General features: G+C 36.1%; 3 protein-coding genes, 1 long non-coding RNA gene and 1 pseudogene across 7 annotated transcripts; 4 read left to right on the plus strand and 1 right to left on the minus strand.

The window, feature by feature from the left end:
* The first annotated feature begins 1,028 nt into the window (after positions 1 to 1,028).
* On the plus strand, positions 1,029 to 3,238 carry LOC140037717 (uncharacterized). Of its 4 annotated transcripts, none has more exons than XR_011841723.1 (5): positions 1,029 to 1,193; positions 1,406 to 1,639; positions 1,793 to 1,844; positions 2,296 to 2,369; positions 2,461 to 2,911. XR_011841723.1 is itself a non-coding variant. In XM_072082721.1 (4 exons), the coding sequence occupies exons 1-3, from the start codon at positions 2,242 to 2,244 to the stop codon at positions 2,815 to 2,817; spliced, it is 402 nt and encodes a 133-aa protein (XP_071938822.1). In that variant the 5' UTR covers positions 2,205 to 2,241; the 3' UTR covers positions 2,818 to 2,839; positions 3,178 to 3,238. The 4 variants fall into 4 exon arrangements, 2 of the variants coding, with proteins under 2 accessions (XP_071938822.1, XP_071938821.1); XR_011841722.1 differs by having other exon boundaries at positions 1,493 to 1,639; XM_072082721.1 differs by lacking the exons at positions 1,029 to 1,193; positions 1,406 to 1,639; positions 1,793 to 1,844 and adding an exon at positions 3,178 to 3,238 and having other exon boundaries at positions 2,205 to 2,369; positions 2,461 to 2,523; positions 2,607 to 2,839.
* Positions 3,239 to 4,058: 820 nt separating this feature from the next.
* Positions 4,059 to 5,057, plus strand: LOC140038140 (uncharacterized). The gene is made up of 2 exons (XR_011841963.1): positions 4,059 to 4,325; positions 4,797 to 5,057. It is a non-coding gene; the product is annotated as an uncharacterized lncRNA (long non-coding RNA).
* A 3,475-nt stretch (positions 5,058 to 8,532) lies between these two features.
* Positions 8,533 to 10,560, minus strand: LOC140037718 (trans-resveratrol di-O-methyltransferase-like). Its single transcript, XM_072082722.1, has 2 exons — positions 9,756 to 10,560; positions 8,533 to 9,402 (listed from the first exon to the last, which is right to left on the minus strand). The coding sequence occupies exons 1-2, from the start codon at positions 10,536 to 10,538 to the stop codon at positions 9,088 to 9,090; spliced, it is 1,098 nt and encodes a 365-aa protein (XP_071938823.1). The 5' UTR covers positions 10,539 to 10,560; the 3' UTR covers positions 8,533 to 9,087.
* A 3,533-nt stretch (positions 10,561 to 14,093) lies between these two features.
* LOC140037720 (trans-resveratrol di-O-methyltransferase-like) lies at positions 14,094 to 16,047 on the plus strand. Its single transcript, XM_072082725.1, has 2 exons — positions 14,094 to 14,884; positions 15,229 to 16,047. The coding sequence occupies exons 1-2, from the start codon at positions 14,102 to 14,104 to the stop codon at positions 15,541 to 15,543; spliced, it is 1,098 nt and encodes a 365-aa protein (XP_071938826.1). The 5' UTR covers positions 14,094 to 14,101; the 3' UTR covers positions 15,544 to 16,047.
* Positions 16,048 to 18,698: 2,651 nt separating this feature from the next.
* On the plus strand, positions 18,699 to 20,717 carry LOC140037966 (trans-resveratrol di-O-methyltransferase-like; annotated as a pseudogene).
* Positions 20,718 to 26,848: the final 6,131 nt, after the last annotated feature.

A 26,848-nucleotide genomic window follows, 5' to 3' on the forward strand; every position in this document is an offset into this window, starting at 1 on the left:
AAATCAAAAGATCAAGAAACATATATCGGTAAATCATTCAAAACACTTTTATTTATGGTAGCAAACTAATCATTCAAAAAGAAAGAAGGGGTAATAGTATATGTTTATAATTTTGATTAAACTTATTGACAAAGAGATTTATCACGGACACTATATAATATTGGAATTGGCTAGATAGTTTCATGAACAACCATATACATGTGCACGAAAGTATCTTGTCGAAACAAAATTGATTGAAACCATACATAGATTTGGCCATTCATGCAGTACATTTCTAATTGCCAAAAGTGTGCAAGTCATGAATGGTAATAGGACATCAATTAACAGCCATTACGATTAAGTTTTTTTCGGCACGCTTTCTAGTCGTAGCTCAAAGAAACTATATTTTGAAAACGATATGACGAAAATCACTTTAAAATGTAATCACTTGACTCTACTAATTTGATCAGAACTCACTAAAAATGAGTATGTGTTCAATTTGACCTGTATTTCATTGAAAAATAGTACATAAAAACAAGTTAGTTAAACACAAACTGAATGAGATCTTGAAGTCTAATACAAATTGGTAAGTTGCTAACCATTTCAGTATAGACCCTAATCCAAGGATTTAATCAACCTAAATATCTTATTCTACGTTCTGTGAACTGATAGTTGCATTCAAATTGACTACAATCTCCCATCTCACCTACCTAATCTACTGATTACCATCTAATCCCTTACCTTTTTTTTAATTTTCAATTAATTTTGCTATTGCTTAAGTGGTATCACTACAACAAAAATGGCTTTTCTTGACACGTGTATAAGGACACTTGTTGGTTTGTGTCATTATAGCACTTCTATCATGACATTTGTTATCAAATCAATAATATATACTTTAATTTTTTTTAATTTTATCTGATATAAAAATAATAATGTGTCTTTAGATTCCCTATCATGACACTTGAGAAAAATGTGAGATACACCAAAAAAATTAAAACATAAAACGATGTCGTTTGATTATGGCGGAAGATTCCTTTGCCAAAACACTTAGTGAAATCTCAAATTTTCATTTTGCCGGCCAGCAAAATTTTGGCTCTTCTCATCTCTCTCGGCAAACTATCTCTCAAAGCTCTCTGCCAAAATTTTCCTTTCCCCACAAAGTTTTTTCTGCTGAATCTCTCCGCAATCAAACTACCTTTGCTTCCCTATTGAAGGTATGTAATTGCATGGTTACTTTTTGCCCTAAATTGTACAATTTTCTGATTTCCTGCTCCTGCTCTGTAAACCAACTGATGTGAAAATAATTAACTCCTGTAAGCTGCAATAAGATTCTGTGGTATGCTAGTTCAAGTTCGATACTGATTTTTCTTCTAAAAGTTGCTTCATTCTCAATCTTGTTTTCATGATTTTCTGTTTCGGCTGACAGGTAAGAACTATATATTAGTTCGCATGGTTCACAAGCCCAATTAATTATAATAGATGCAGAGCTAATCAAAGAATTACTAACCAACAGAGAAGGCGGTTACCAGAAAATGGATATGGAAGGCATTGCAAAGAAATTATCAAATTAATAGGTGAGCCGCTTATAACAAATGAGGGGAAAAAATGGGCAAAAGTACACAAACTGGCTAACCACTCATTCCTTGCAGAGAGCCTAAAGGTAAGCCTTCTTCTATGTTAATCACATCACGAGTCAAGAATAAGAAAGTTCGTTGTCCCATATATGAAAATGGGAAGTGAATTTGGCATATAATATTGCTCGAGTAATTCCCTATACATGATTTGCTTCTCATAAGAATAACCTTTTGCACAGAGCAAGGTACCAGAAATGATTGCTAGTGTCGAGGCGTTGCTGGAAAGCAAAGGTATCAGCTCTCGTCTTATGCCAAAAAAGCTCCTCTTGCCCCCTGCCCTGTACCCCGGCTTCTCCCATATAAGTGGCCACTACCCTTTATACTGGATTTGTTGTCCATAACCTGTTCGATAAAATGTCAACCTTCTTTCCTTTGGTACTGATATTAATTTACTCAATAATATATAAACTTTTTTTTTTTTTTTTTTTAGGTGTGTCCCGCAGGGAGTGGACCCCGCAGACTATTCACCACCCTCAGCAACTTGCTGGCAGCAAGGTTCGAACCAGGGACCTGAGGCTCCATCTTCAGCAACCTCAACCACCAGACCAAGCCCCTGAGGGCTATATAAACTAATAGAATTATTGTAATTAAGATACTTTATCCTCTTTCATATCTGTGAGCGCATTTGATGTGTTTCTGTTGCTTTGACATATGCTTGTTTATTGCTGATCTCTTTCTTCAGTCTGTAATTAAGAAGAAGTATGGCCAAGATGCAACAAATGTTGGTCATGAGGGTGACATTGCTCTAATATCCAGGTTAGTTCATGGCATTTTGCTAATATGCTTCCTGTTCATTGTTCAATTCGGTTGTCATATATTTTACAACTTTGTGACTTTGACATTTCAGGAGAACAAGGAAGGTCTTGAATTGCTTAAAACAGCTATTGCTAAAGCTGGTTACACTGGTAAAGTAAGTATTGGAATGGATGTTTATACTGGTTACACTGTTCTTGAATGCTATGGGTATATGTTTTGCTGGTGAACATGGAGCAGATGTCAAAGGCGGATGTTTGTATGGAAGCAGGCTGCATCCAAGCTTAGGGGTGTACAAGTTTTTACTTACACGGAGCTTGAGATTGCAACAAACAAATTTAGTGCAGCAAATGTGATAGGAAATGGAGGGTATGGGGTAGTGTATAGAGGGATTTTGAGTGATGGCACTGTGGCTGCAATTAAGATGTTGCACAGAGAAGGGAAACAATGAGGAACGTGCCTTTCGGTTAGAGGTTAGTGGACTTCATTTATTGCTAGTTTTCATATTATCCAATTTTTTAAGCTACATAAGCTTGTCAATTAAACTCATCTGTACACTCAATTGAAGATTTTTTTTTGTTTTTTGGTATTTTCCCCTCTTTGGCTAAATACATTGGGGAATAAAGGGAAGTGGTGAGTGAGAATGGAAGTGAGATATTTGCCTAAAAAATTAATGGTACTTCTGGCATTGGTCCACCATTGCTTTCTTGAACATCCTAATTGAACTTATTTGATGGGTGCTTGTCTGTGGTATGGTTTATTTCAACAAGTCTGTATTGAAATCAGTTTGAAGAGTTTGAAATTGCTGCAGGTTGTGATTGGGATCAATGTTTTAAAAACCGGACCGTTAATCGAACCGGTGAAGTGAAAGGGTCGAGGTTCAACCGGTCGGACCGGTTCAACCTCGGTTCAATGAATTTTTTAAAAAATAATTTATATAAATATATATGTGCACAAAATAAGACATGTAATGGATAATTTAATACTTTATATGATGAAAAGTTTACTATTTTTGAATAACTTGGATTTTTAAAAATAAATTTTTTAAATTATAAGTTAAAACAAATAAATTTCATCTCAATTTCAATTATATCTACCAAAAAAATCTTAAATATAATCCAAAAATATCACAATATTTGAAATTATACAAAATTCACGTCTATGAAATTTAGACATTGTGAACTTAAATTTTAATTTACATTTTGGAATTTAAATTTACAATTTAAAAAAGGAAGTTTGGAGTTCGAAGAAAATCAAGAGAATTGAAAATAGAAATGCAAATTTGATAAGAAACAAAAAATGAGATAAAAGTGAGTGGTTGTGGTATTAAATAAATTGGGTTAAAGAAAAATAATTCTTTTTTAACTTTTTTAAATTTAATGGACAAAAACAAAATTAAAATATGGAAGAAAACATCAATAAATTAAAAATAAAGAGATTTGATTAAAAAATGAGTGGCAAAAGAAAAGATGATAGAGAGAGAGTGTGTGTGTGTGTGTGTTGAAGATTAAAAAGAAAGAGTTATGAAAGGATGATATTTTGTAAAAAAAATGGAACAAAAGAAATATGAGTGTTTGTTTTATATAAATAAGTTACCAAAAAAACTAATAAGATGTGATAGTGCAATGGTTACTACATTGGTCTTCTATTACAAAGGTTTTGAGTTCGAATCTTGATAACTACATTTTGCAAAAAAAAAAAAAAAAAGGAAAACTCAAAAACCGGAAATAACCGGTTCAAATCCGGTTCAGCGGGTTTCGCGGTCCGACCGGTTTTTGACCGGTTTCTTGACAAAGTCAAACCTGGCAGTGAACCGGACCGGAGCCATGGCCGGTTCGCGGTTCAACCGGTCGAACCGGCCGGTCCGGTCCGGTTTTCAAAACACTGATTGGGATGGATGTGGCTGCTTCTGAGTTTTATGGTAAAGACAAGACTTATGATCTAAACTTCAAAGAAGAGGTATTGCTTTTTCACATTTTCTCCCCAGATTGTTATGTCAAACGTTCGAATTCATTGCTAAGCCAAAGGATTAAATTACATCTAGATTCATAAATTCTAGTCTTCTAAAGGGGGGTAATTTCAATCATGACATCTATCTTTTGGGTCATTCTTCTTCTTTATTTAGTATGTTTGCTGCTTTAGTAGTATGTTTGGTGATAGCAAGTAGAAATTTCAGTGCAATGATGGCAACTGGATCAGTGTGTTATTCCAAAACCTTTTGATATACAAGAAAATATAACCTGCGTTATCACCTTTGCTTTTGCCAGTTAAGTTTTGCAAACCTGCTTGGTACCAAAATTTGGCTATTCAGCAATCAACTTTATTTCGAATGAAATGAATCCTGTTTGGTATCGTTACTTTACATTAGAACATAATTGCTAGGTGCTGATATCTTTAATTTATTTTTTTATTTCTGGTCTTTCTTTGCAGAATAATGATGGCTCACAAAAGATATCAGGTTATGACTGAAGGCTCTCATTTCATTGGAAAGTTTGGAAGCTACTGCAAGTTCTTTCTACTTGCTAGGGATGAGAATATTTTAGTTTGTGCACAAGAGAATCTTTTAAGTTTGTGCACATGAGAATCTTTCAAGTTTGTATTTGTTAGGGATTTGTTATGTTAGTACTTGTTACTGACTTTTAGTTCAACAAATTATATTTGAGTATTGACTTTTGCTTTTAGATTACTATATGCATTCTGTTCTTTGGGATAATTTTACAAGTCCTTTGGGTTTCTGATTGACGGAATGTATAGCAGGGAGCACTACCTGCAGGTTGCTTCTATATCAAAAAAAAAAAAAGATAAAAAAACTCCTGGCAGTTAAAAGTGTAAGCATAGAATTCGATATTCTAATGTTGTACTATACCTATCCTGACACTTTCAATTATCAAGAAAAGGGATTTTTGTTGGCAGATGGGATGTTATAACAACATAGTTTTCCTGACATGTTGAATAGTATGAGTCTATCCCCACATTGGAAGGGACAACACTCGCCCTAGGTGTGAGGATAGATAAAGTGTCAGGTAAGATTATCTATACTGACACTTTTAAATGCCGTTAAAGGCCATTTTTGTTGTAGTGTATTAGTAAGATATGAAAGTGACATGGATTTTTTCATATGTTTGTCAAAACTTTTTAGATATAACTAAACTATGTTATGTAATTTAACATGGAACGAACTTACTATTTCATATTATCAATTTTATCTACTAGATGTTGAGGTCTTAACTATTATTAGTTTCTTTGTACCTTAGTGGTTTTCTAACCAAATTTTATGTTTAGAATTTTTGAGCACGTACTAACATAAAATTCAGCTCAACAACAACAAATGCATTAGTGCTGTGAGATAATAGAGAAATCCATATCAAAATGCTCAATTGAAAAATAAAAGTGAATAATGTCTGGTGAGTTCATCCAGGGTCATGGGCTTACCATGCTTGTGAATAATGTCTGGTATGCCGAGTTGAATTGCACATTTGAGGGAAATGGAGTTTATGAAGTTGAATATGTGATTCCATATGTGAGCTTGAGCTTGAAGTAGCTCATTAGCATAACCATTTCTGCCCAAATCCAACTTTTTCGCTGTCGATTTTGTTTTCCTTTTTGGGTATAACAGGTAGGCATCCAATCTTATGGTTAAAGAGCATATAAGACCCACACGAATGGATAGGCATGATGATTAGTAACTGGGGCCATGAGTGGCTATAACAATTCAATTTAGTTCTTCTGCGCACTCTTTTTGTTGACTAATATATTTGCAAGATCCAGAAAGGGGTATGGGACAGTTGTCAGGTGCCACCGTCCCAAATGATGTATGGGAAAGATTTTCTCAACAAGGCAAATTTTGATAATGTGCAGCCAAAAGCAAGTCACATAACTTTGAAATTACAAACATATATGGCTCTACACGAATATTAATTAGATACAATGTCATTGTTTCAAGGGATAATTATAATTTTGGTCCCTAATCTATCACTCATGCGTGGAACTAGTCCCTAATCTAATTTGCAAAGCAAATGTAGTACTCAATCTATCCAATTTTGCACAAAAATGAGCAATTGACGGATTCCTTGCAATTTCTAACGGAAGGCATTTTTTTTAACCCAAAAAATTCAGCACTTGAAACTGACTATTATCGGCTAAAAGGAAAACTGCGGGACTGCAATTTCTGAAACGTAGTCATCTTCTCCAATATTTGATGGAAGAGCAACTAAAACAAAAGATTTGTACCTTCTGATAGGTTGTTGCCGCAGCTTAGGAAACTTAAATATCCGCATGTAAAGTAATTCAGCAAAGCTCCAATAACTCCACCGCTTATGAACTCAAAAGTTGACACGCCATCCCTTTGTTGGGTTCCCCCAAAATGTCTAGTATGACTTCAACTAAACTATCCTCTCTCTCTGCTCACTGAAACGAGAACCATAAGATTTTGACTTTCCATTGGCTTTCAACTTCTTTTCGTCAATGCCAGGATTTGATATAACATAGAGATTCTTCAAACGCAAAAGGTCATCTGTAATCCCATCGTCAATGGCCTCTGGATTTGATGAGAAATATTTGTCCTTGAAAGCAAATATTTTCTCACCCAATTCTCACACAAATCCTATAATTTAAAAAATAGGGCAAACTCCACTTTACCCCCTGTGGTTTAGCGTTTTTTCACATAACCCCCCTGTGGTTTCAAAAGCTATACATAACCCCCTCATGGTTTGGATTAAAGTGTCAAAGTAACGGAAATGGTCACTCGTAACGGCGTCACCTAAAATGTCAAAAATACCCTTATGTAAGGTTGAAATTTATGTATTAACCAAGGGGGGTTATGTGTATATTTTGAAAATCATAAGGGGGTTATATGGTAAAGTATTAAACCATAAGGGGGTTATATGGTAAAATATAAAAATCATAGGGGGTTAATGTGTCATGTATTTATAAGGGTAATTTCGACATTTTTAGAAGTTTCGTTACGAGTGACTATTTCTGTTACTTTGACACTTTAATCCAAACCATGAGGGGGTTATGTATAGCTTTTGAAACCATAGGGGGGTTATGTGAAAAAAATGCTAAACCACAGGGGGGTAAAGTGGAATTTACCCTAAAAAATATTTTCTCCCAAAGCCCCCACCACCACTATTATTATTACTACCCTTTCTACTCTCATACTGCAAAATTCATCTTTCAATAATCTTCTCACTCATCACCTCATTCCGAAGCTCGTCATTCTCTTTGTTCCAATAATACCTCTCTTTTGATGACAAGTTTGTAACAAGCGCCATTCTCGAAGAATATTTCAAAGGGTGCCAATTGCTTGACCTTTGCGCTGGAACCACATTAACAACCACCAGTTTGAGATTCCTCTGCATCCGAAATAATATTTTCCAAAGCAGCAGGATAATCCTTCAGTGCTAGATTAAACAAAGAAAAACCCAGTAAAGCAAGCACTAAAATGGGCCCAAGAACATAACTGCAAAAAATTTTATAATTTTCGTGCTGTACTTCTCTGGTTCCTGGTTTTTGGTGGCTTGCCGATGATGGAAGCAAGGCAGCAGCTCTTCTCTGGCTTGTTCAGGGAAGAAGAGTAAGTTTTCAAATTTGCATCATAGTCACCTAGTTTTCCTTTTCATCCGATATTAGTCTATTTTTAAGTGCTGAGTTTTCTGAGTGTAAAAAAAAAAAAAAAAAGATTTTAAGTGCTGGTATGTGATTGCACATGCCATGATTCCGTTAGAAATTGGAAGGAATCAGTCAATTGCCTAATTTTGCACAAAATTGGATAGATTGGGGACTACATTTGCCTTACAAAATAAATTGGGGACTAATTTGACACATGAGTAATAGATTGAGGATCAAAATTACAATTCTCCCCTGTTTCAAAATTGAATAAGTAATTTACATTTTGTTTAGAAAGTGTTGTACAACTTAGGCAAGTTAAGAACTGAAAATCTTTTTCAGTTTTTTGTCCCTCACGTTTATCCGTTCTTTCTTCAACTTACATTCAGCTGTAATGGCTGAATTTAAAGCGGAAGCGATGCATCTACTTCAACTTCAACAATGTTGGAAACAGTTATTGTCCTTAGCTACCTCAACTCCACACCATTTATACATAATGTGCTTGCTGTGTATTCCAGGCTGGGATTTGGACACATTCCAGTGTTGGATTGTGGTGGGGTTTAATACCAAATCAATGGATTAAATCCTTTATATAAAGGAGGCAAACGAACAATTTTATTACACTCAAAATATATTTAATAACAGCACACAAAATAAATTTATATTGGACACTAATAATTGAGCCTCATTCTTGAGAATAGTTGCTCTAATATATCAGTGCCTCACTCTTGAGATATCTGCTCAAACACTCACTCAACAATTGAACTCGTTCATTTCCTATCTTTCACTTGAGCTTTGGTGCCCTTCAACTGAGGAAATGGCATTTATTTATACTAGTAAGGATCCTACAAGCGGCTGTAATTTTTCTCTTCTCATTGAATGCCCAATTGCCAGAAAATCCAGTGAACTTCGCGAGTAAATCTGGTTCAAGATACAAGCACGAACCAAGTTGATCAGCCGCCCACGTTCAGCTTCAAGACTGGACTTTGGCAATTTGTCTATTGCCAATAAATGAGTAAAACAAACACTCCAAAGCCATAAAACTTATTCTGAACATCCTGACTAAAGATTCATCGCTCTTTAGCACAAACAACATTTTCAAAAAGCATATTAATTAATAATAATAAACCTCAATGATAGATCTCAATCCCAATACTGCAGTTATCTTATAGTCACTGAAGCCTGCCTCCGTGAAAAGTTTCGCCCAATCTTTCTCATTTCTTTGCCTTCCTTTGAGTAGAACCATCACTACCATATCAAAGAACAGTTGGGTCTCAATCGCCTCATGATCATCATCCCCTTTCTGCAGACTTTTGCAGAACATGTCAACAATTATCACTTTGCCTCCTTTTTCCTTGCTAGGAATTGCTTCTTTACATTTTTTTAGTATTTGTACACACTCATCATCACTCCAATCAATCAATATCCACTGCTTGATTGCAAATTATATCACAATGAAAGAAAATTTTTGTTAGAAACACTACAAGCCATCTAAAGCTTTTTGCGTCAAAAAGGAAAAACAAAACTATTCTCTTATAGTACGAAACACACGCAATCAATTTGACGTTTAAAACTTTGTTCTTTTTTTTTTCCCACTTCATGATGCTGTTCTTAGATTAAGCATAGCCTCAATTTCTACTACTCAATCTTACTTTTGAAGTTGACACTTCTTATAATTGGTGAATTTTAATCTTATGAACTCAGGCAATAAGGATAAAAATCTAAATAACACTACTATAAAAAAAATTGTCAACTAGAAAACGTGCAACATCAATTTCATACCTTCATTAAAACAGCATCTGCAGGAGGAATGGCTTCAAACATGTTACCTCCAACATAGGCCAAGTTCTTACTACTCTCCAAGCCATCAACAACATGAGGAAGATCAAGCACAGTGCATTTCAGGCGAGGGAAAGCATCAGCAATTGCCTTGGCAAAGGTTCCAGTTCCACCTCCAACATCCACCAATGAATTCAAACTCTCAAAAACATGCTTACAATCTTTGGTCACCACACTACTAACCAGCCGGGTATCACTAGCCATTGCTTCGTTAAAGAATTGATTAAGCCACGGCTCATGACTTGCAAAAGCATAAATTGACCTCCCATGGCAAGTATAAAATGGGGTTTCATCACTGTTCTGAAACCACTGGCTGAGATGGTGCCATGGATCAGTCAAGGTGGGATCGAGCATGGCTAGTAAAAACGGCGTCATGCTGAAAGGGTTACTCTTTAAAAGGAGTTCAGAAGCAGAAGTGAGCAGATAACCCTTTAGATTATCATTCTCATTTCCAGGAATCTTTGCTTCAATGAAGAAGCCTGAGTGGATCAAAATCTGCATGAGACGATAAACGAAAGGGGCTTTTGCATTCTTGATGGGAAGAGCATCGATCAATTGATCAAGGGTCATCGGCTGGCCATGTTTGTGAATAGCGTCTGGAATGCCTAATTGAATTGCACATTTGACGGACATAGAATTTATGAAGTTGAATATATGGTTCCATATGTGAGCTTGTGCTTGAAAAAGCTCACCAGTATGATCACCAATATTTCTAGCCAAATCCATCTTTTTGTTTGAAATTCTAGGATTTTTTTTTGCGCTTTTTGGTTGGGAATTACAAGTAGAACTCGCATTTTATAGGCCGGGTATGGGATTCACAGGAATAACGTTGCAATAGTTTCTTCTAATAGTCTGACAAGAACCTGTTAGCAAAATAAACAATGAAATCAACTCAGAAACAAGGATCCAAAGGCAGCTGACATCAGTTTCCTTTTCTTGACCAATTCATATATGAGTATATGGGTTAGTCTAGTCTCCTTCTTGGTGTAACTACACATAATTCAGTGTTTCTGGAGACGTGCTTAAATTAAAGTGTATAATCAGCACTTATTAATTAATTGTTCTTTGTGTCGACTCGTATTATCACTTGAGAAAATCACATAATGCACGCTGCAGGTGGTGCTTCTTGTTTGGAAGACGAAGAAAAAGAAATTTAAATTGTCACAACTTTTGAGCCGTGGTTGAGTAAAATTTTACGTTGGTGCATCATTCTTGAGCAAATTCTCTTTTCACAACGATCTGGTGTATTGCAATGCTTAAGAAACATTATTCTTGTCCTAAATATAGGGATCGATTTCTTAATTGGAACGTTAAGCCTTGTTTTCTTCCTACTATGAGAGATTCACAACTCTAATGGATTCGAAAATTAGTACTAGCCATTATTGTTAATCAATATCAAATACTAGAATTTCATGAAATGTGGAACCAATGTTATTTTGGGCTATTCTTTTATTCATAATGTATGTATCCATAATTTGCAGCTCTTAGATTTAGAGTCTTCGACCTATAAAATATGGGGTAATTGAACATGGCATGATGCTAAAGTAAATGAAGTGGTCTTTAATTTAGGGTCTTATCTAATAAGTGTCCATTAGCCATTCATTGTTAAGATGAAGTTCACATGTAAATATCTTAGAAATGTAAAGTTAAATGATAGGTCGCAATTTTGTTATTTATTTTATAATTAATTTCTCCTATTACATTACCAAATATGAATTAATTGTCAGATTCTACTTATTTGTGGCATTTGTGCTTATTATAGGGAGTTGGAGCAAAATGTGATAAATTAGGCGCAAATTTCGCGCTATAAATACTATTTGGCGTGGCCACGTCAACTCATATCTTAATATGTCCAGAAGGTTCGGGAGAGACGTGCGACTCCAGCTCCCACTGGGAAGTGCAACGACTGGAGTCAAATTGAGATCAGGACTCCTATCTTTTTGGTACCTTTTTGAGAGCCAGCCACGGAAGAAATCAAGGGGATTTGGGAGTCTTCCTTTTACTGACTTTTGTTAGCCGAATAGGAAGTGCAGATTACATAGGAATTTTGTGAGAATAAGTAGCCGTCAATTTTGACTTCTCTTGGGCTTTGGACAATTTCGTCCTTTAGTGGTTTTAAGTCCACGTATGTTACACTTAGGGTAGAAATAAGGGGTCATCATCTTTTTGATCAGGTAGTCTTTTTTTTTTTTTTTTTCCATTATTCGGTTTTCCACCGTTTCTTCCTCCTTAATTGGGAGAATGTACGTCGCAACTATTTATGCAGTTTTGTATGGGATTTTTTCATCAATAAGGAGCTAAACCCCTTTTTCTAGTCAAGGAGCAACGGATGCTTTGGCTCGCCTAAAATTGTGAGATCGATTTAATTTTACCTTTTTCTTTTATTTATTGGTATTCGCATATTCCCTGGTTACAGTGCTTATGATTGTTTAATTAATTGATTGTCTTTGATCCGGATAATTAGTTAATTTGATAATCTATTGTCAATTGGGACGTTAAATCCGTAATTGTTTAATTGTCTCAAAATGGTGATAACTGGCATGATTGGGTTTGTATCAGGGGAATACGCGGGCTAACCTAAAATAACCCTGGTAGTGTGTTATTTGGTTAGAATATGGCTCCTCTAATACGTAAGGTAATTGGGGAATTAAATCTTACGGGCGTACCTAAGATTATTTCTCAATTAAAGTAGTGATTAACGGGCGTACCTTAATCACCGACACAGTAAGGATGGGTTGACTGTCATCGCTTGTTTGGCAGTTATAACCTATTTATTAGTAAATAATTGGAATTGCCTTTGGTTCAATGATCAATTAGGTGAACCATTGCTGAAGTTATTCCTTGGCTAGATCCTTAATTATCACTCGTTTGATTTTAGTAAATTGTTATTTAATTTCTAGTTGGCTATTTTATTTTTATTATTTTACTTTTAATTGAATTGCTTAAATTGTCACCCCTGATATAAAAACACCCCCTTGTCACTGTGAATTTGAAAAGAAACAATTACTCCCAGTCCCTGTGGATTCGACCCTGCTCGCTGCTATCTACAGAAACTACTTTTAGTTTGAGTAGATTTTATTATTGCACAGGCTGACAACCTGTTGAAAAGAAACAATTACTCCCAGTGGGAGCTGGAGTCGCACGTCTTTCCCGAACCTTCTGGACATATTAAGATATGAGTTGACGTGGCCACGCCAAACAGTATTTATAGCGCGAAATTTGCGCCTAATTTACTACATTTTGCTCCAACTCCCTATAATAAGCACAAATGCCACAAATGAGTAGAATCTGACAATTAATTCATATTTGGTAATGTAATAGGGGAAATTAATTATAAACTAAATAACAAAATTGCGACCTATCATTTAACTTTACATTTCTAAGATATTTACATGTGAACTTCATCTTAACAATGAATGGCTAATGGACACTTATTAGATAAGACCCTAAATTAAAGACCACTTCATTTACTTTAGCATCATGCCATGTTCAATTACCCCATATTTTATAGGTCGAAGACTCTAAATCTAAGAGCTGCAAATTATGGATACATACATTATGAATAAAAGAATAGCCCAAAATAACATTGGTTCCACATTTCATGAAATTCTAGTATTTGATATTGATTAACAATAATGGCTAGTACTAATTTTCGAATCCATTAGAGTTGTGAATCTCTCATAGTAGGAAGAAAACAAGGCTTAACGTTCCAATTAAGAAATCGATCCCTATATTTAGGACAAGAATAATGTTTCTTAAGCATTGCAATACACCAGATCGTTGTGAAAAGAGAATTTGCTCAAGAATGATGCACCAACGTAAAATTTTACTCAACCACGGCTCAAAAGTTGTGACAATTTAAATTTCTTTTTCTTCGTCTTCCAAACAAGAAGCACCACCTGCAGCGTGCATTATGTGATTTTCTCAAGTGATAATACGAGTCGACACAAAGAACAATTAATTAATAAGTGCTGATTATACACTTTAATTTAAGCACGTCTCCAGAAACACTGAATTATGTGTAGTTACACCAAGAAGGAGACTAGACTAACCCATATACTCATATATGAATTGGTCAAGAAAAGGAAACTGATGTCAGCTGCCTTTGGATCCTTGTTTCTGAGTTGATTTCATTGTTTATTTTGCTAACAGGTTCTTGTCAGACTATTAGAAGAAACTATTGCAACGTTATTCCTGTGAATCCCATACCCGGCCTATAAAATGCGAGTTCTACTTGTAATTCCCAACCAAAAAGCGCAAAAAAAAATCCTAGAATTTCAAACAAAAAGATGGATTCGGCTAGAAATATTGGTGATCATACTGGTGAGCTTTTTCAAGCACAAGCTCACATATGGAACCATATATTCAACTTCATAAATTCTATGTCCGTCAAATGTGCAATTCAATTAGGCATTCCAGACGCTATTCACAAACATGGCCAGCCGATGACCCTTGATCAATTGATCGATGCTCTTCCCATCAAGAATGCAAAAGCCCCTTTCGTTTATCGTCTCATGCAGATTTTGATCCACTCAGGCTTCTTCGTTGAAGCAAAGATTCCTGGAAATGAGAATGATAATCAAAAGGGTTATCTGCTCACTTCTGCTTCTGAACTCCTTTTAAAGAGTAACCCTTTTAGCATGACGCCATTTTTACTAGCCATGCTCGATCCCACCTTGGCTGATCCATGGCACCATCTCAGCCAGTGGTTTCAGAATAGTGATGAAACCCCATTTTATACTTGCCATGGGAGGTCAATTTATGCTTTTGCAAGTCATGAGCCGTGGCTTAATCAATTCTTTAACGAAGCAATGGCTAGTGATACCCGGCTGGTTAGTAGTGTGGTGACCAAAGATTGTAAGCATGTTTTTGAGAGTTTGAATTCATTGGTGGATGTTGGAGGTGGAACTGGAACCTTTGCCAAGGCAATTGCTGATGCTTTCCCTCGCCTGAAATGCACTGTGCTTGATCTTCCTCATGTTGTTGATGGCTTGGAGAGTAGTAAGAACTTGGCCTATGTTGGAGGTAACATGTTTGAAGCCATTCCTCCTGCAGATGCTGTTTTAATGAAGGTATGAAATCGATGTGGCACGTTTTCTAGTTGACAATTTTTTTTATAGTAGTGTTATTTAGATTTTTATCCTTATTGCCTGAGTTCATAAGATTAAAATTCACCAATTATAAGAAGTGTCAACTTCAAAAGTAAGATTGAGTAGTAGAAATTGAGGCTATGCTTAATCTAAGAACTGCATCATGAAGTGGGAAAAAAAAAAGAACAAAGTTTTAAACGTCAAATTGATTGCGTGTGTTTCGTACTATAAGAGAATAGTCCTTTTTGACGCAAAAAGCTTTAGATGGGGTGTAGTGTTTCTAACAAAAATTTTCTTTCATTGTGATATAATTTGCAATCAAGCAGTGGATATTGATTGATTGGAGTGATGATGAGTGTGTACAAATACTAAAAAAATGTAAAGAAGCAATTCCTAGCAAGGAAAAAGGAGGCAAAGTGATAATTGTTGACATGTTCTGCAAAAGTCTGCAGAAAGGGGATGATGATCATGAGGCGATTGAGACCCAACTGTTCTTTGATATGGTAGTGATGGTTCTACTCAAAGGAAGGCAAAGAAATGAGAAAGATTGGGCGAAACTTTTCACGGAGGCAGGCTTCAGTGACTATAAGATAACTGCAGTATTGGGATTGAGATCTATCATTGAGGTTGATTATTATTAATTAATATGCTTTTTGAAAATGTTGTTTGTGCTAAAGAGTGATGAATCTTTAGTCAGGATGTTCAGAATAAGTTTTATGGCTTTGGAGTGTTTGTTTTACTCATTTATTGTCAATAGACAAATTGCCAAAGTCCAGTCTTGAAGCTGAACGTGGGCGGCTGATCAACTTGGTTCGTGCTTGTATCTTGAACCAGATTTACTAGCGAAGTTCACCGGATTTTCTGGCAATTGGGTATTGAATGAGAAGAGAAAAATTACAGCCGCTTGTATAAATAAATGCCATTTCCTCAGTTGAAGGGCACCAAAGCTCAAGTGAAAGATAGGAAATGAACGAGTTCAATTTTTGAGTGAGTGTTTGAGCAGCTATTCTCAAGAGTGAGGCTCAATTATTAGTGTCCAATATAAATGTATTTTGTGTGTTGTTATTAAATATATTTTGAGTGTAATAAAATTGTTCATTTGCCTCCTTTATATAAAGGATTTAATCCATTGATTTGGTATTAAACCCCACCACAATCCAACACTGGAATGTGTCCAAATCCCAGCCTGGAATACACAGCAAGCACATTATGTATAAATGGTGTGGAGTTGAGGTAGCTAAGGACAATAACTGTTTCCAACATTGTTGAAGTTGAAGTAGATGCATCGCTTCCGCTTTAAATTCAGCCATTACAGCTGAATGTAAGTTGAAGAAAGAACGGATAAACGTGAGGGACAAAAAACTGAAAAAGATTTTCAGTTCTTAACTTGCCTAAGTTGTACAACACTTTCTAAACAAAATGTAAATTACTTATTCAATTTCGAAACAATGACATTGTATCTAATTAATATTCGTGTAGATCCATATATGTTTGTAATTTCAAAGTTATGTGACTTGCTTTTGGCTGCACGTTATCAAAATTTGCCTTGTTGAGAAAATCTTTCCCATACATCATTTGGGACGGTGGCACCTGACAACCGTCCCAGCCCATTCTCCACAAATACACCTTTCTTTTTTTTTTTTTTCTCAAACGGTATTCTTCTTATACATATATGAACTTGATAATACAAGATTTTAGTTACATAAAAGGACATTGGTCCTATTATCCTCTTGTATACTCTCTTTGAGCCACAGGGGGAAACTTTGTTTCCATATTACCTTGGAAACAAGTTTAGTTGCAAATTGTGCCATTTTATGAGCACTTCTATTTCCATCTCGATACACAAAAGAAAAAGTACAGTCTTGGAACATGTCACTCAAATGTCTAATATCTTCTATGATCGTGCCAATTGGTGTTTCACCCAAGCCTGTCTTGCATATTGTTTCAATGGCAGCTTTGCAATTAGTTTGCATTTCAATTCTTCGCCATCCAGCTTCTCTAGCCATTAGCAGGCCTTGTCTGAGTGCATCTGCCTCTTCCATTTCCGCACCACCACTGCTATACTTCCTGATGCCTCTTGCTTGGACAATGTTTCCATCACTATCTCTCGCTATCATTCCTAACCCAGCTCCTGCTGATTTAGTAGGAATCGTGGCATCAGTGTTTATCTTTATTACCCCTGCGTCTGGTGGGCTCCATAGATAGTTTTGCATTTGGTGACTCGTTCCTGTCCTGTGCTTTTTTCATTTTCCACCTGCTCCTCTTGGAACTCCAGCCATTCATTTTTTGCCGTTTCTAGTATGGCCATGTGCTCTCCACATTTCCCTTCAAACTGTCGAGCATTTCTTGCCTTCCAAATTTGCCAGATGATGTTTGCTGTTAAAGTGATGTGGTCTTCTCCTCTTTGTCTGCTCCTTGCCTCTAATATACCTTCCCACCATCTCCAGAAATTTGATCTCCATTGCAATAATCTGTCCCATTGTATTGGGGCCAGCTTCCATATAGGGTCAGCATTATTGCAAAAGAAAATCATATGTTCCACTGTCTCCTCCCCCTCCCCACAACATTTGCATAATGGAGAGCCTTTTCCTGTTCTTTTGTGTATCAACTCATTTACAGAAATGCTGTTGTGTAGGCATCTCCATATGAAATGTTTTATCTTTGGCTTCATCCTTAATCCCCACAAGCTCTTCCACACTTTTCCTTTATGCTGTGCGTAGCTGGTTCCTTCCTCTCCATGATTTTTCTTGTGTCTTTGGTTGACCTCTTCCTTTTCTACTGCATATCCCGACTTCACAGTGTAATTTTCTGATTTTGAGTATTTCCAATAAACCGCATCCTTTCTGGGAAACAAACTTAATGGCACCTGTAATATTTGTGAAGCTTCCTGCTCTGAGAACATCTCCTCAATCAGCTTTGTATTTCATTCCTTCTCTATCAACAAGTCTGCCACAGTTTGCAAGTTACAAGCTAGAGGTTTCTGAGTTGCTATTCTCCCGATTGGTGATGCCATGATCCATTTGTCCCTCCATATGTTGATATATAGTAGTCCCATCTCCCACTCTCTTCCACATTCCTTTTTTTAGCACCAGTCCAGAGCTGTATATACTTTTCCACACCCATGTTGCGTTCTTTGGAGCTTCTCCATCCCAGCCTGTTTGCTCTATTTTGTACTTTGCTCCTAGCACTCTGCTCACTAATAGGTCTGGTTGCATCAATATCCTCCATCGTTGCTTTGCTAACAAAGCACTATTAAAGTGCTCTAGATCCCTAAAACCCAGACCTCCATTTCCCTTCACCTGTGTAATTTTCTCCCAACTTACCCATTGCATCTTCCTATCCTCTTCATTTTGGCCTCTCCAAAATTTTGCCATTTGACCACATATTTCATAACAAAGTCCTTTAGGCAACCTACAGCATGACATTGTGTAATTTGGTAATGCTATTATGACTGACTTAAGTAGTACCTCTTTTCCTGCATAGCTGAGTAAGTTGTGCTTCCATCCCTGCATTTTGGATTTTGCTTTATCAACAATGTAGGCGAAAACTTGCTTTTTTGATGCTGTTATCACCAGGGGAAGTCCCAAGTACAAATACACATTTCTGGATCTTGCAAATATATTAGTCAACAAAAAGAGTGCGCAGAAGAACTAAATTGAATTGTTATAGCCACTCATGGCACCAGTTACTAATCATCATGCCTATCCATTGGTATGGGCCTTATATGCTCTTTAACTATAAGATTGGATGCCTACCTGTTATACCCAAAGAGGAAAACAAAATCGACAGCGAAAAGATGGACTTGGGTAGAAATGGTGATGCTAATAAGCTACTTCAAGCTCAAGCTCACATATGGAATCACATATTCAACTTCATAAACTCCATTTCCCTCAAATGTGCAATTCAACTCGGCATACCAGATATTAATCACCAGCATGTTAAGCCAATGAGTCTGGATGAACTCACCAATGCTCTTCCAATTGGCAATGCAAAAGCCCCCTTTGTCTATCGTCTGATGAGGATTCTAATCCACTCAGGCTTCTTCATCGAGGCAAAAGTTACCCAGCACGATGAAGAGGAAGGTTATATGCTCACTACTTCTTCTAAACTTTTATTAAAAGATGAGCCTTTTAGCGTGACACCATGCTTGATCCTACCTTGATGGATCCATGGTACCACCTTAGCCAGTGGTTGCAAAACAACAGTGATGTGAATCCCTTCAAGACTTGTCACGGCAAGGTAGTGTGGGAGCTTGCAGGCCAGGATCTGAGGCTTAATAATTTTTTTAATGAAGGAATGGCTAGCGATTCTAGGCTAGTTGGCAGTATTCTGATCAGGGATTGCAAGGATGTCCTTTCAATGTTGAATTCTTTGGTGGATGTTGGAGGTGGAACTGGAACTTTGGCTACGGAAATTGCTGATGCTTTTCCTGACTTGAACTGTATTGTTCTCGATCTTCCTCATGTGGTTGACGGCTTGGTAGCGAATAACAAGAGTTTAGCCTTTGTTGGAGGAAGTATGTTTGTAGCTATTCCTCCTGCAGATGATGTTACAATGAAGGTAAGATCACCTTTCCAAGAAGATGCAACAGATCCATATTCACCTTTTTGTTGTTAAAAGGCAGCTTAGTATTGATTCTAAACACGTCTATATATGCTGCTGATTCATTACAACCATGTCTTTTTGATGTGGTATTCTTGACTAATTTGAATTCTTTGTGATGATATGAATATTAATTTAAACAGTGGATATTGCACGATTGGAATGAAGAGGAATGTGTACAAATGCTTAGGAATTGCAAAGAAGCAATTCCTAGCAAGGAAAATGAAGGGAAGGTGATAATCATAGACATGGTACTGAATGACCAGCAAAAGGGAGCTGATGATCATGAGGCAATTCAAAGTCAACTTTTCTTTGATATGCTGATGATGGTGCTTGTCACGGGGAAACAAAGAAATTAGAGAGAGTGGGCAAAACTCTTTTCTGAGGCAGGATTCAATGACTATAAGATAACTCTAGTACTAGTAGGGCTGCAAACTAATCGAGCCGCTCGTGAGCGGAGTCAAGCTCGAGTCGAGCTCAGAATATTAAGCTCGTTAGCTCGCGAGCCGGCTCGCGAGCTTGAGTATATATATATATTTTTTATTTTTATTTTTATTTAATAATAAAATTATGTATATTATATCTATATTTTTTTTTTATTTTTTATTTTCATAGTGAAATTATGTATATATCCTTAATATTTTATTATTTATTAATAAAAAAATATTATTTTATTTATTTTTTAAAAAATAAAATAATTATTTTTTTATTTTTTTCGAGCTCGAGCTCGGCTCGACTTGATTCGAGTTGAGCTCGAGCTCGAAAATTGCTGGCTCGTCGAGCCCGACCTTGGTAAAATTTAGTCGAGACTCGGTTCGATTAGCTCAAAACTCGACTCGACTCGGCTCGTTTGCAGCCCTAAGTACTAGGCAAGATTCATTGAGGTTTATTATTAGGAGTAGTGGATAATTTTTTTGGACTATTTTTGTTAGACATATGTAAGAAGTCAACATGTTTATCTTTTCTTCTTTTACGATTGTAATCTTTTGTGGCATTTTCTTTTCATTTTCAATAAATCAATATTTTTTTGGGAGGTGAAAATAGCCATGCGAGAATTTTCTGCAGAGCTATTCTGTCGGGCAGACCTGTAAGTTACATGCTCAACACTTTCCAAGCACAATCTTGAGTATTTATTTCTTTTCATGGCCCGTTGCAGGGAGAGAATTTGAGGAATCATTCGCTAACCCCAAGAGACAGACTACAGGGCAGATAACTTAGCCCAAAAAGGAGACCCAACATGTAGCCCATTGTGCGTAGGGATGCAATTGAGCTTAATCAAGTCGAACACTCTAGTATTTAAATTTATTTAATTATTTTAATGATTTTAAAATTTTGTTTAAGTTTGATTTGTTTATTTGTCCTATCGAACTTGAACGAGTTTGACAGGTTGTCGATACCTGTACAATAATAAAAATAAACTTAATTGTCAATTAAAATAATCAAAACCCGATTCTAAGTACTGGAGTAGGGACTCTAGGTGTGCAATGAGTTACTTGATTCACCCTGTTCTCGAAGAATTTGCTTAATCCGATATACCCGACGGGATGACTTTTACACAAATAATTATTAATTTGTAAACAGGGCAAGTAGGATCGTATTCTCAGGGACTGGGGATATTTATCTCTTTTGAAATCCAAAATAACACGAGGGGGTGTTTTTGTATAAAAGATGACAATTAAAACAATTCAACTAAAAATGAAATAGCCAACTAAAAATTAAATGACAATTCACTAAAATCAAAGTAATAATAATTAAAGGTCTAACCAAGAAATAACTTTAGCAATGGTTCACCTAATTGATCATCGATGCAAAGACAATTTCAATTATTTACTAATAAATAGGTTATAACTGCCAAACAAGTGATGACAGTCAACCCCTCCTTGCGATATCGGTGATTAAGGTACGCCTATTAATCACTGCTCTAATTGAGAAATAACCTTAGGTACGCCCGTAAGATTTAATTTTTCAATTGCCTTACGTATTAGAGAGGCCCTATTCTAAACAAATAACGCACTACCAGGGTTATTTTAGATTAGTCCGCATATTCTTCTGACACAAATTTAATCATGCCAGTTGTCACTATTTCGAGACAATTAAACAATTACGGATTTAATATTTCAATTGACAATAGATTATTAAATCAACTTATTATCCGGATCCAAGACAATCAATTAATTAAATAATCATAAGCATTGCAATCAGGGAATATGCAAATACCAATAAATAAGAGAAAAAGATAAAATTAAATCGATTTCACAATTTTTAGACGAATTAAAACATCCGTTGTTTCTTAACTAGACAAAGGGATTTAACTCATTGTTGATGAGAAAAACCCATACAAAACTGAAGCAATAGTCTCTGCCATTGTCTCGGTAATTGGGAGAATTCAATTCGTTTCAAATAATGAAAGGAAACGAAAACTACATAGAATGGTTAAATCTTCTTGTTGTTCCTGACAAGCGAGGAGACAAGCTACTAAAAGACGAAGAAGAAAAGTAAAAAGCTAATCTCCAAGTTTGTCCCCCAATTGTCTGCTATATCTTCTATCTAATTTGTACTTTGCGGCTGCCTCTACTCCCAAAAGCCTAGAGTCCTGATCAAACTTTGACTTCCACTTCTTCTTTTTCTCTATTCAGCCGCCCCACACAACACAAAATAAGGAAACTTACTTAGTTATGGCTCAAATAACCAAATAACCAACTAACGGAATAGTTACGGCTCCTATGTTGCACTTCCAAACACGAGCAGGTGTCACACGTCTTTTCTGAACTTTCTCGATATGTTAAGTTCTAAGTTGACGTGGCCATGTCGAGTGTGTTTGGATAGTGGGTTATTTGATATATTTTTACTGTATCACTTTTTGTGATGTGATGTATGTGAGATTAAAAGGTAATTGAAAAGATAAAAAACTGTATTAAAAATTATAATGGTGATATAAGCAAATATATTTGGGGAAATAACTCACTATCCAAACACATTCAGTATTTGTAGTGTGAAATTTGCACCTATTTACCTGACAGGTGCCGAACCTGTGCAATAATAATAAATAAAACCTAACTACCACCTGAAACAGTCAATAATCAATTCTAGTACTGGAGCAGGGACTCTAGGTGTGCAATGGATTACTTGACTCACCCGATTCCCGAAGAGTTTGCTTAATCCGATATACTTGAATTAATTATTTAACTGAATTCACTAACTAGTAGACAGTGGTAAATAGGGTCGTCTCCTCAGGGACTAGCAAGAAATTTGTTTCTTTTCAAGTCAAGATTAATGGAGGGTTTTGGGATTAAATGCTAACTAAATAAATTAAATGCAAAAAATAATTAATTAACAGAAATAATTGGGAGAATTCTAGCCAAGGATACAGTTCAAAAATGGTTCATGCACTGATCATCGATACATAGGTAATTCCATATTTATTAATAGATCAGTTATAGTTGTCATATACGCGATAAACAACCACCCTTCCTTAATTTATCGATAGCCAAGTTATAACCGTTAACTATTTCCCTAACCCAAAAACAACCCTAGGTACGACTGTAGGATTTAATTTCTAGATTGCATTAATAATTAGAAAAGCCCAATCCTAACTAACAAACACGCTACAAGGGTTTGTTTAAGTTAGATCGTATGTTCCCCTGACATAAACCCAATTACGCCAGTTGCTACTGAGATAGAGATGACGAACAATTACGGATTCAATTACCCTTAACTAGCAAAATAGCCTATATAAATAATTAATTATTGCGCACTAATCAATCATTCACACGAGCTATAGCAATTAAAAGTAGGAAACATATAAATACCAATAAATGAAGGAAACAATTAAAAGCGGTTTAGATCTCACAGTAATTGCCGAACCAATTCGTCAGTTGTCCCCTTGACTAAAAGTAGGAGGTTAGTCCTCCATTAATGGAGAACAACCATGCGAAAAGCAATCTGAAGCTCACAAAATTGTTCCTAGTTTTTCTATCCTTTTCTTCCTCTCAAAAGTTGGCTAAAAAGAAAAGTACAAAGACCTAAGTGCCTGCGAATTTGTTGCTGGCCCCAACTCTTAATCACGCGAGATCCGGCCTTGTTCCCTCTTATTTGTTTTCTTGAAATACATTCAACTTCCTCCCTCACAATCCGTAGTAATTGATTCCAAAGAAATCTCCTACCATAGGAAAACTACTTCCTAAAAGATAGCAAAACAAAGTGCTTAAAAGTCTCCTAAACCAACGCAATTACTAATTAGAAACTTGGCAGATAATATCATCTTCCAGTTATGATGACGACTCCCATTTGAATTAGGATACTGCCTTGCATAGAATCCCGCACACTCCGAACTTGATTGATGTCTTCTCATGCGTCCACACTTACTTGGAGGAAAATCTTCTAAAATATGCTATTTCTGCACTTTCCTCCTCCAATTGGATAGACATCCCCTAAACATACAATTCAAACAAAATATGTCTATTAATGCAATATCCAATCCAATAAGAAAAGGAAATTATAACAAAATTAATGCTAAATTAGCGTTCTATCATTACCACATTTTGCTCCAACTCCCTGCAATAAGTACAAATGCCACAAATGAGTGGAATCTGACAATTAATCTGCATTTAGTGAAGTAATAAGGGAAATTATTTATAAAATAAATGATAAAATTGTAACCTATCAATTCCCCCCACACCTAAACCATGCTTGTTCTCAAGCATGAGAATAGCAAACAAACACCAATATTTGACAATGACTATTGCTCAATCTATCTTATTGTCAAGATACAAAGAAAAATAAATATCAAGTATCATGGTCAAGATCCAAGAAACATCACCCCGGTTAGCTTCTAAACCACAAACTCCTCCAATTTAAGGCAAACTAATCTAAAAAAAAGGAATGGTTGCTCAACATTTATCAACAAATGGTCCAATTATTAACCAAAATCTCAACATTAAATCTACAAACCGGCAAGCTGATTTTTATAACACACTAACACAACTTTCACTTTTTTTATCACGTTTTTCTATTTTCTCTTCTTTTTTTTCTTTTTTTCATAGTAATAAAAGACTTAGCCTCTAGCTATTAGAGCCTTTTGACGCGAACTCCAACATTTGCCAGATGGAGGAGCCCGATTACTCAGTTCCGATCGCTATGCAACCACGCATTCATAGCAATTACTATCTTTTGACGCGAGAATCGACACTTTAGGTGAATATCCCCGATTACTCAGTAGTAAAAACTAGCGGAGTACGTTCAACTCTTATTTACAACCAGATAACACAATAACTCAAAATATCATAAAGAAAATAGCAGCAGCTAGCCTCATTTTTCAAACATAGAGAACTAAAGTTAATAACTAGATCAATTCACATGAAAATGCCAACAATCATTCCCAATGCCTAGAAAAAGTTAACCAAAAATTAGAAGAGCCACACAATCACCGATATTCACCAAAGAGATGTTCTTGGATTCAGCCACATTAATTAGATACACTTTTATTACTGAATATTGGCAATAGCAGAATTAGAGTCAACAATCCAAAATCAAACCTTGGTATTCACATAAGAGCTTATCACTAAAAAGAAAGAAAATAAACGAAAGATAAACAAATAATAAACTAAAAATAAAGGAAAAATATCTAAAAACTAAAAATTACAAATACTAGCATCACAGCTATCCAATCCCCCATACTTAAATCCGACATTGTCCCCAATGGAGAGTAGAAAGCAAGTAAAGCGAAGAGGATAACGAAACTTCCCTGTCGAATGGCTAAGGGATAGGAGGGAATGGTGGAGTGAAACCGATGTGATGGAAGTACGCGGCCAAATTTTGAGACATCTCAACTCAATTCAACCAGCAAATGTAAAACTCTCCACTGTAGATAGGGGCCAAACAATATCTCCGGGAGAGAATGATGGCGGTGAAAAGAAGGAGACAGAGGTGGTGTGACAGGTGCCGAACCTGTACAATAATAATAAATAAAACCTAACTACCACTTAAAGCAGTCAATAGTCAATTCGAGTACTGGAGCAGGGACTCTAGGTGTGCAATGGGTTACTTGATTCACCCTGTTCCCGAAGAGTTTGCTTAATCCGATATACCTGAATTAATTATTTAACTGAATTCACTAACTAGTAGATAGTGGTAAGCAGGGTCGTCTCCTCAGGGACTGGCGAGAAATTTATTTCTTTTCAAGTCAAGATTAATGGGGGGTTTTGGGATTAAACGACAACTAAATGAATTAAATGCAGAAAATAATTAATTAAAAGAAATACTTAGAGAAACTCTAGCCAAGGGTATACTTCAGAAATGGTTCATACACTGATCATTGATGCAAAAATAATCCCAACATTTATTAATAGAGTGGTTATAGTTGTCTCGCACGCGCTAAACAACCAACCCTTCCTTAATTTATCGATAGCTAAGGTACGACCGTTAACTATTTCCCTAACCCAAAAACAACCCTAGGTACGACCGTAGGATTTAATTTCTGGTTTGCATTAATAATTAGAAAGGCCCAATCCTAATTAACAAACACGCTACGAGGGTTTGTTTAAATTAGATCGTATGTTTCCCTGACATAAACCCAATTACGCCAGCTGCTACTGGGATAGAGATAACGAACAATTACGGATTCAATTACCTCTATTTAGCAAAATAGCCTGTATGAATAATTAATTATTGCGCACTAATCAATCATACACAAGAGCTATAACAGTTAAAAGCAGGAAACATATGAATACCAATAAATGGAGGAAACAATTAAAATAAATTAGATCTCACAGTAATTGTTGAACCAAGTCTTCAGTTGTCCCCTTCACTAGAATTAAGAGGTTAGTCCTCCATTAATGGAGAACAACCATGCAAAAGAACTAAGAAAAGAAAAACTAAAACTATGCTAAAAGCCTAAACTAAAACTCGTTTCTGCCGAGAGAGAGAGAGCGAGCGCCCGCCTGAAGCCAGCGAAGGGATTGTATTTATAGAGTCCTCGTGCGGCTGTCTCCAAAAGAGACCCAGTAGTCTTCCTGCTTTTGTGGGCCAGCACGTTTAGTCAAAGAAGGAACCCAATCAATTGAAATCCCAATTGAAGTCTTGTTGCCAAATGACTCTTCACGTGCAAATTGGCTAAGTCAGCATTGTTCCAGAATTGTCACCCGCGAAGGAATCTCCAAATATTTGGAAGTTTGCACGTGGCCAACAATCCCGCAAATCCGGCTTTGGACATCATACTTAGGCGTGCCCACGTCTAACTGACAGGAAAGCTTCAAAAGTTAATTTTCCAGCTCCTTTTGCCCCTAAATGCTGCAATTCGCATAGAACACAAAATCATAGTAAAATCCACCGATTAGTGCAGTATTT

The sequence above is a fragment of the Coffea arabica genome, chromosome 3c (assembly GCF_036785885.1).
Source record: "Coffea arabica cultivar ET-39 chromosome 3c, Coffea Arabica ET-39 HiFi, whole genome shotgun sequence".
NCBI classification, from domain to species: domain Eukaryota; kingdom Viridiplantae; phylum Streptophyta; class Magnoliopsida; order Gentianales; family Rubiaceae; genus Coffea; species Coffea arabica.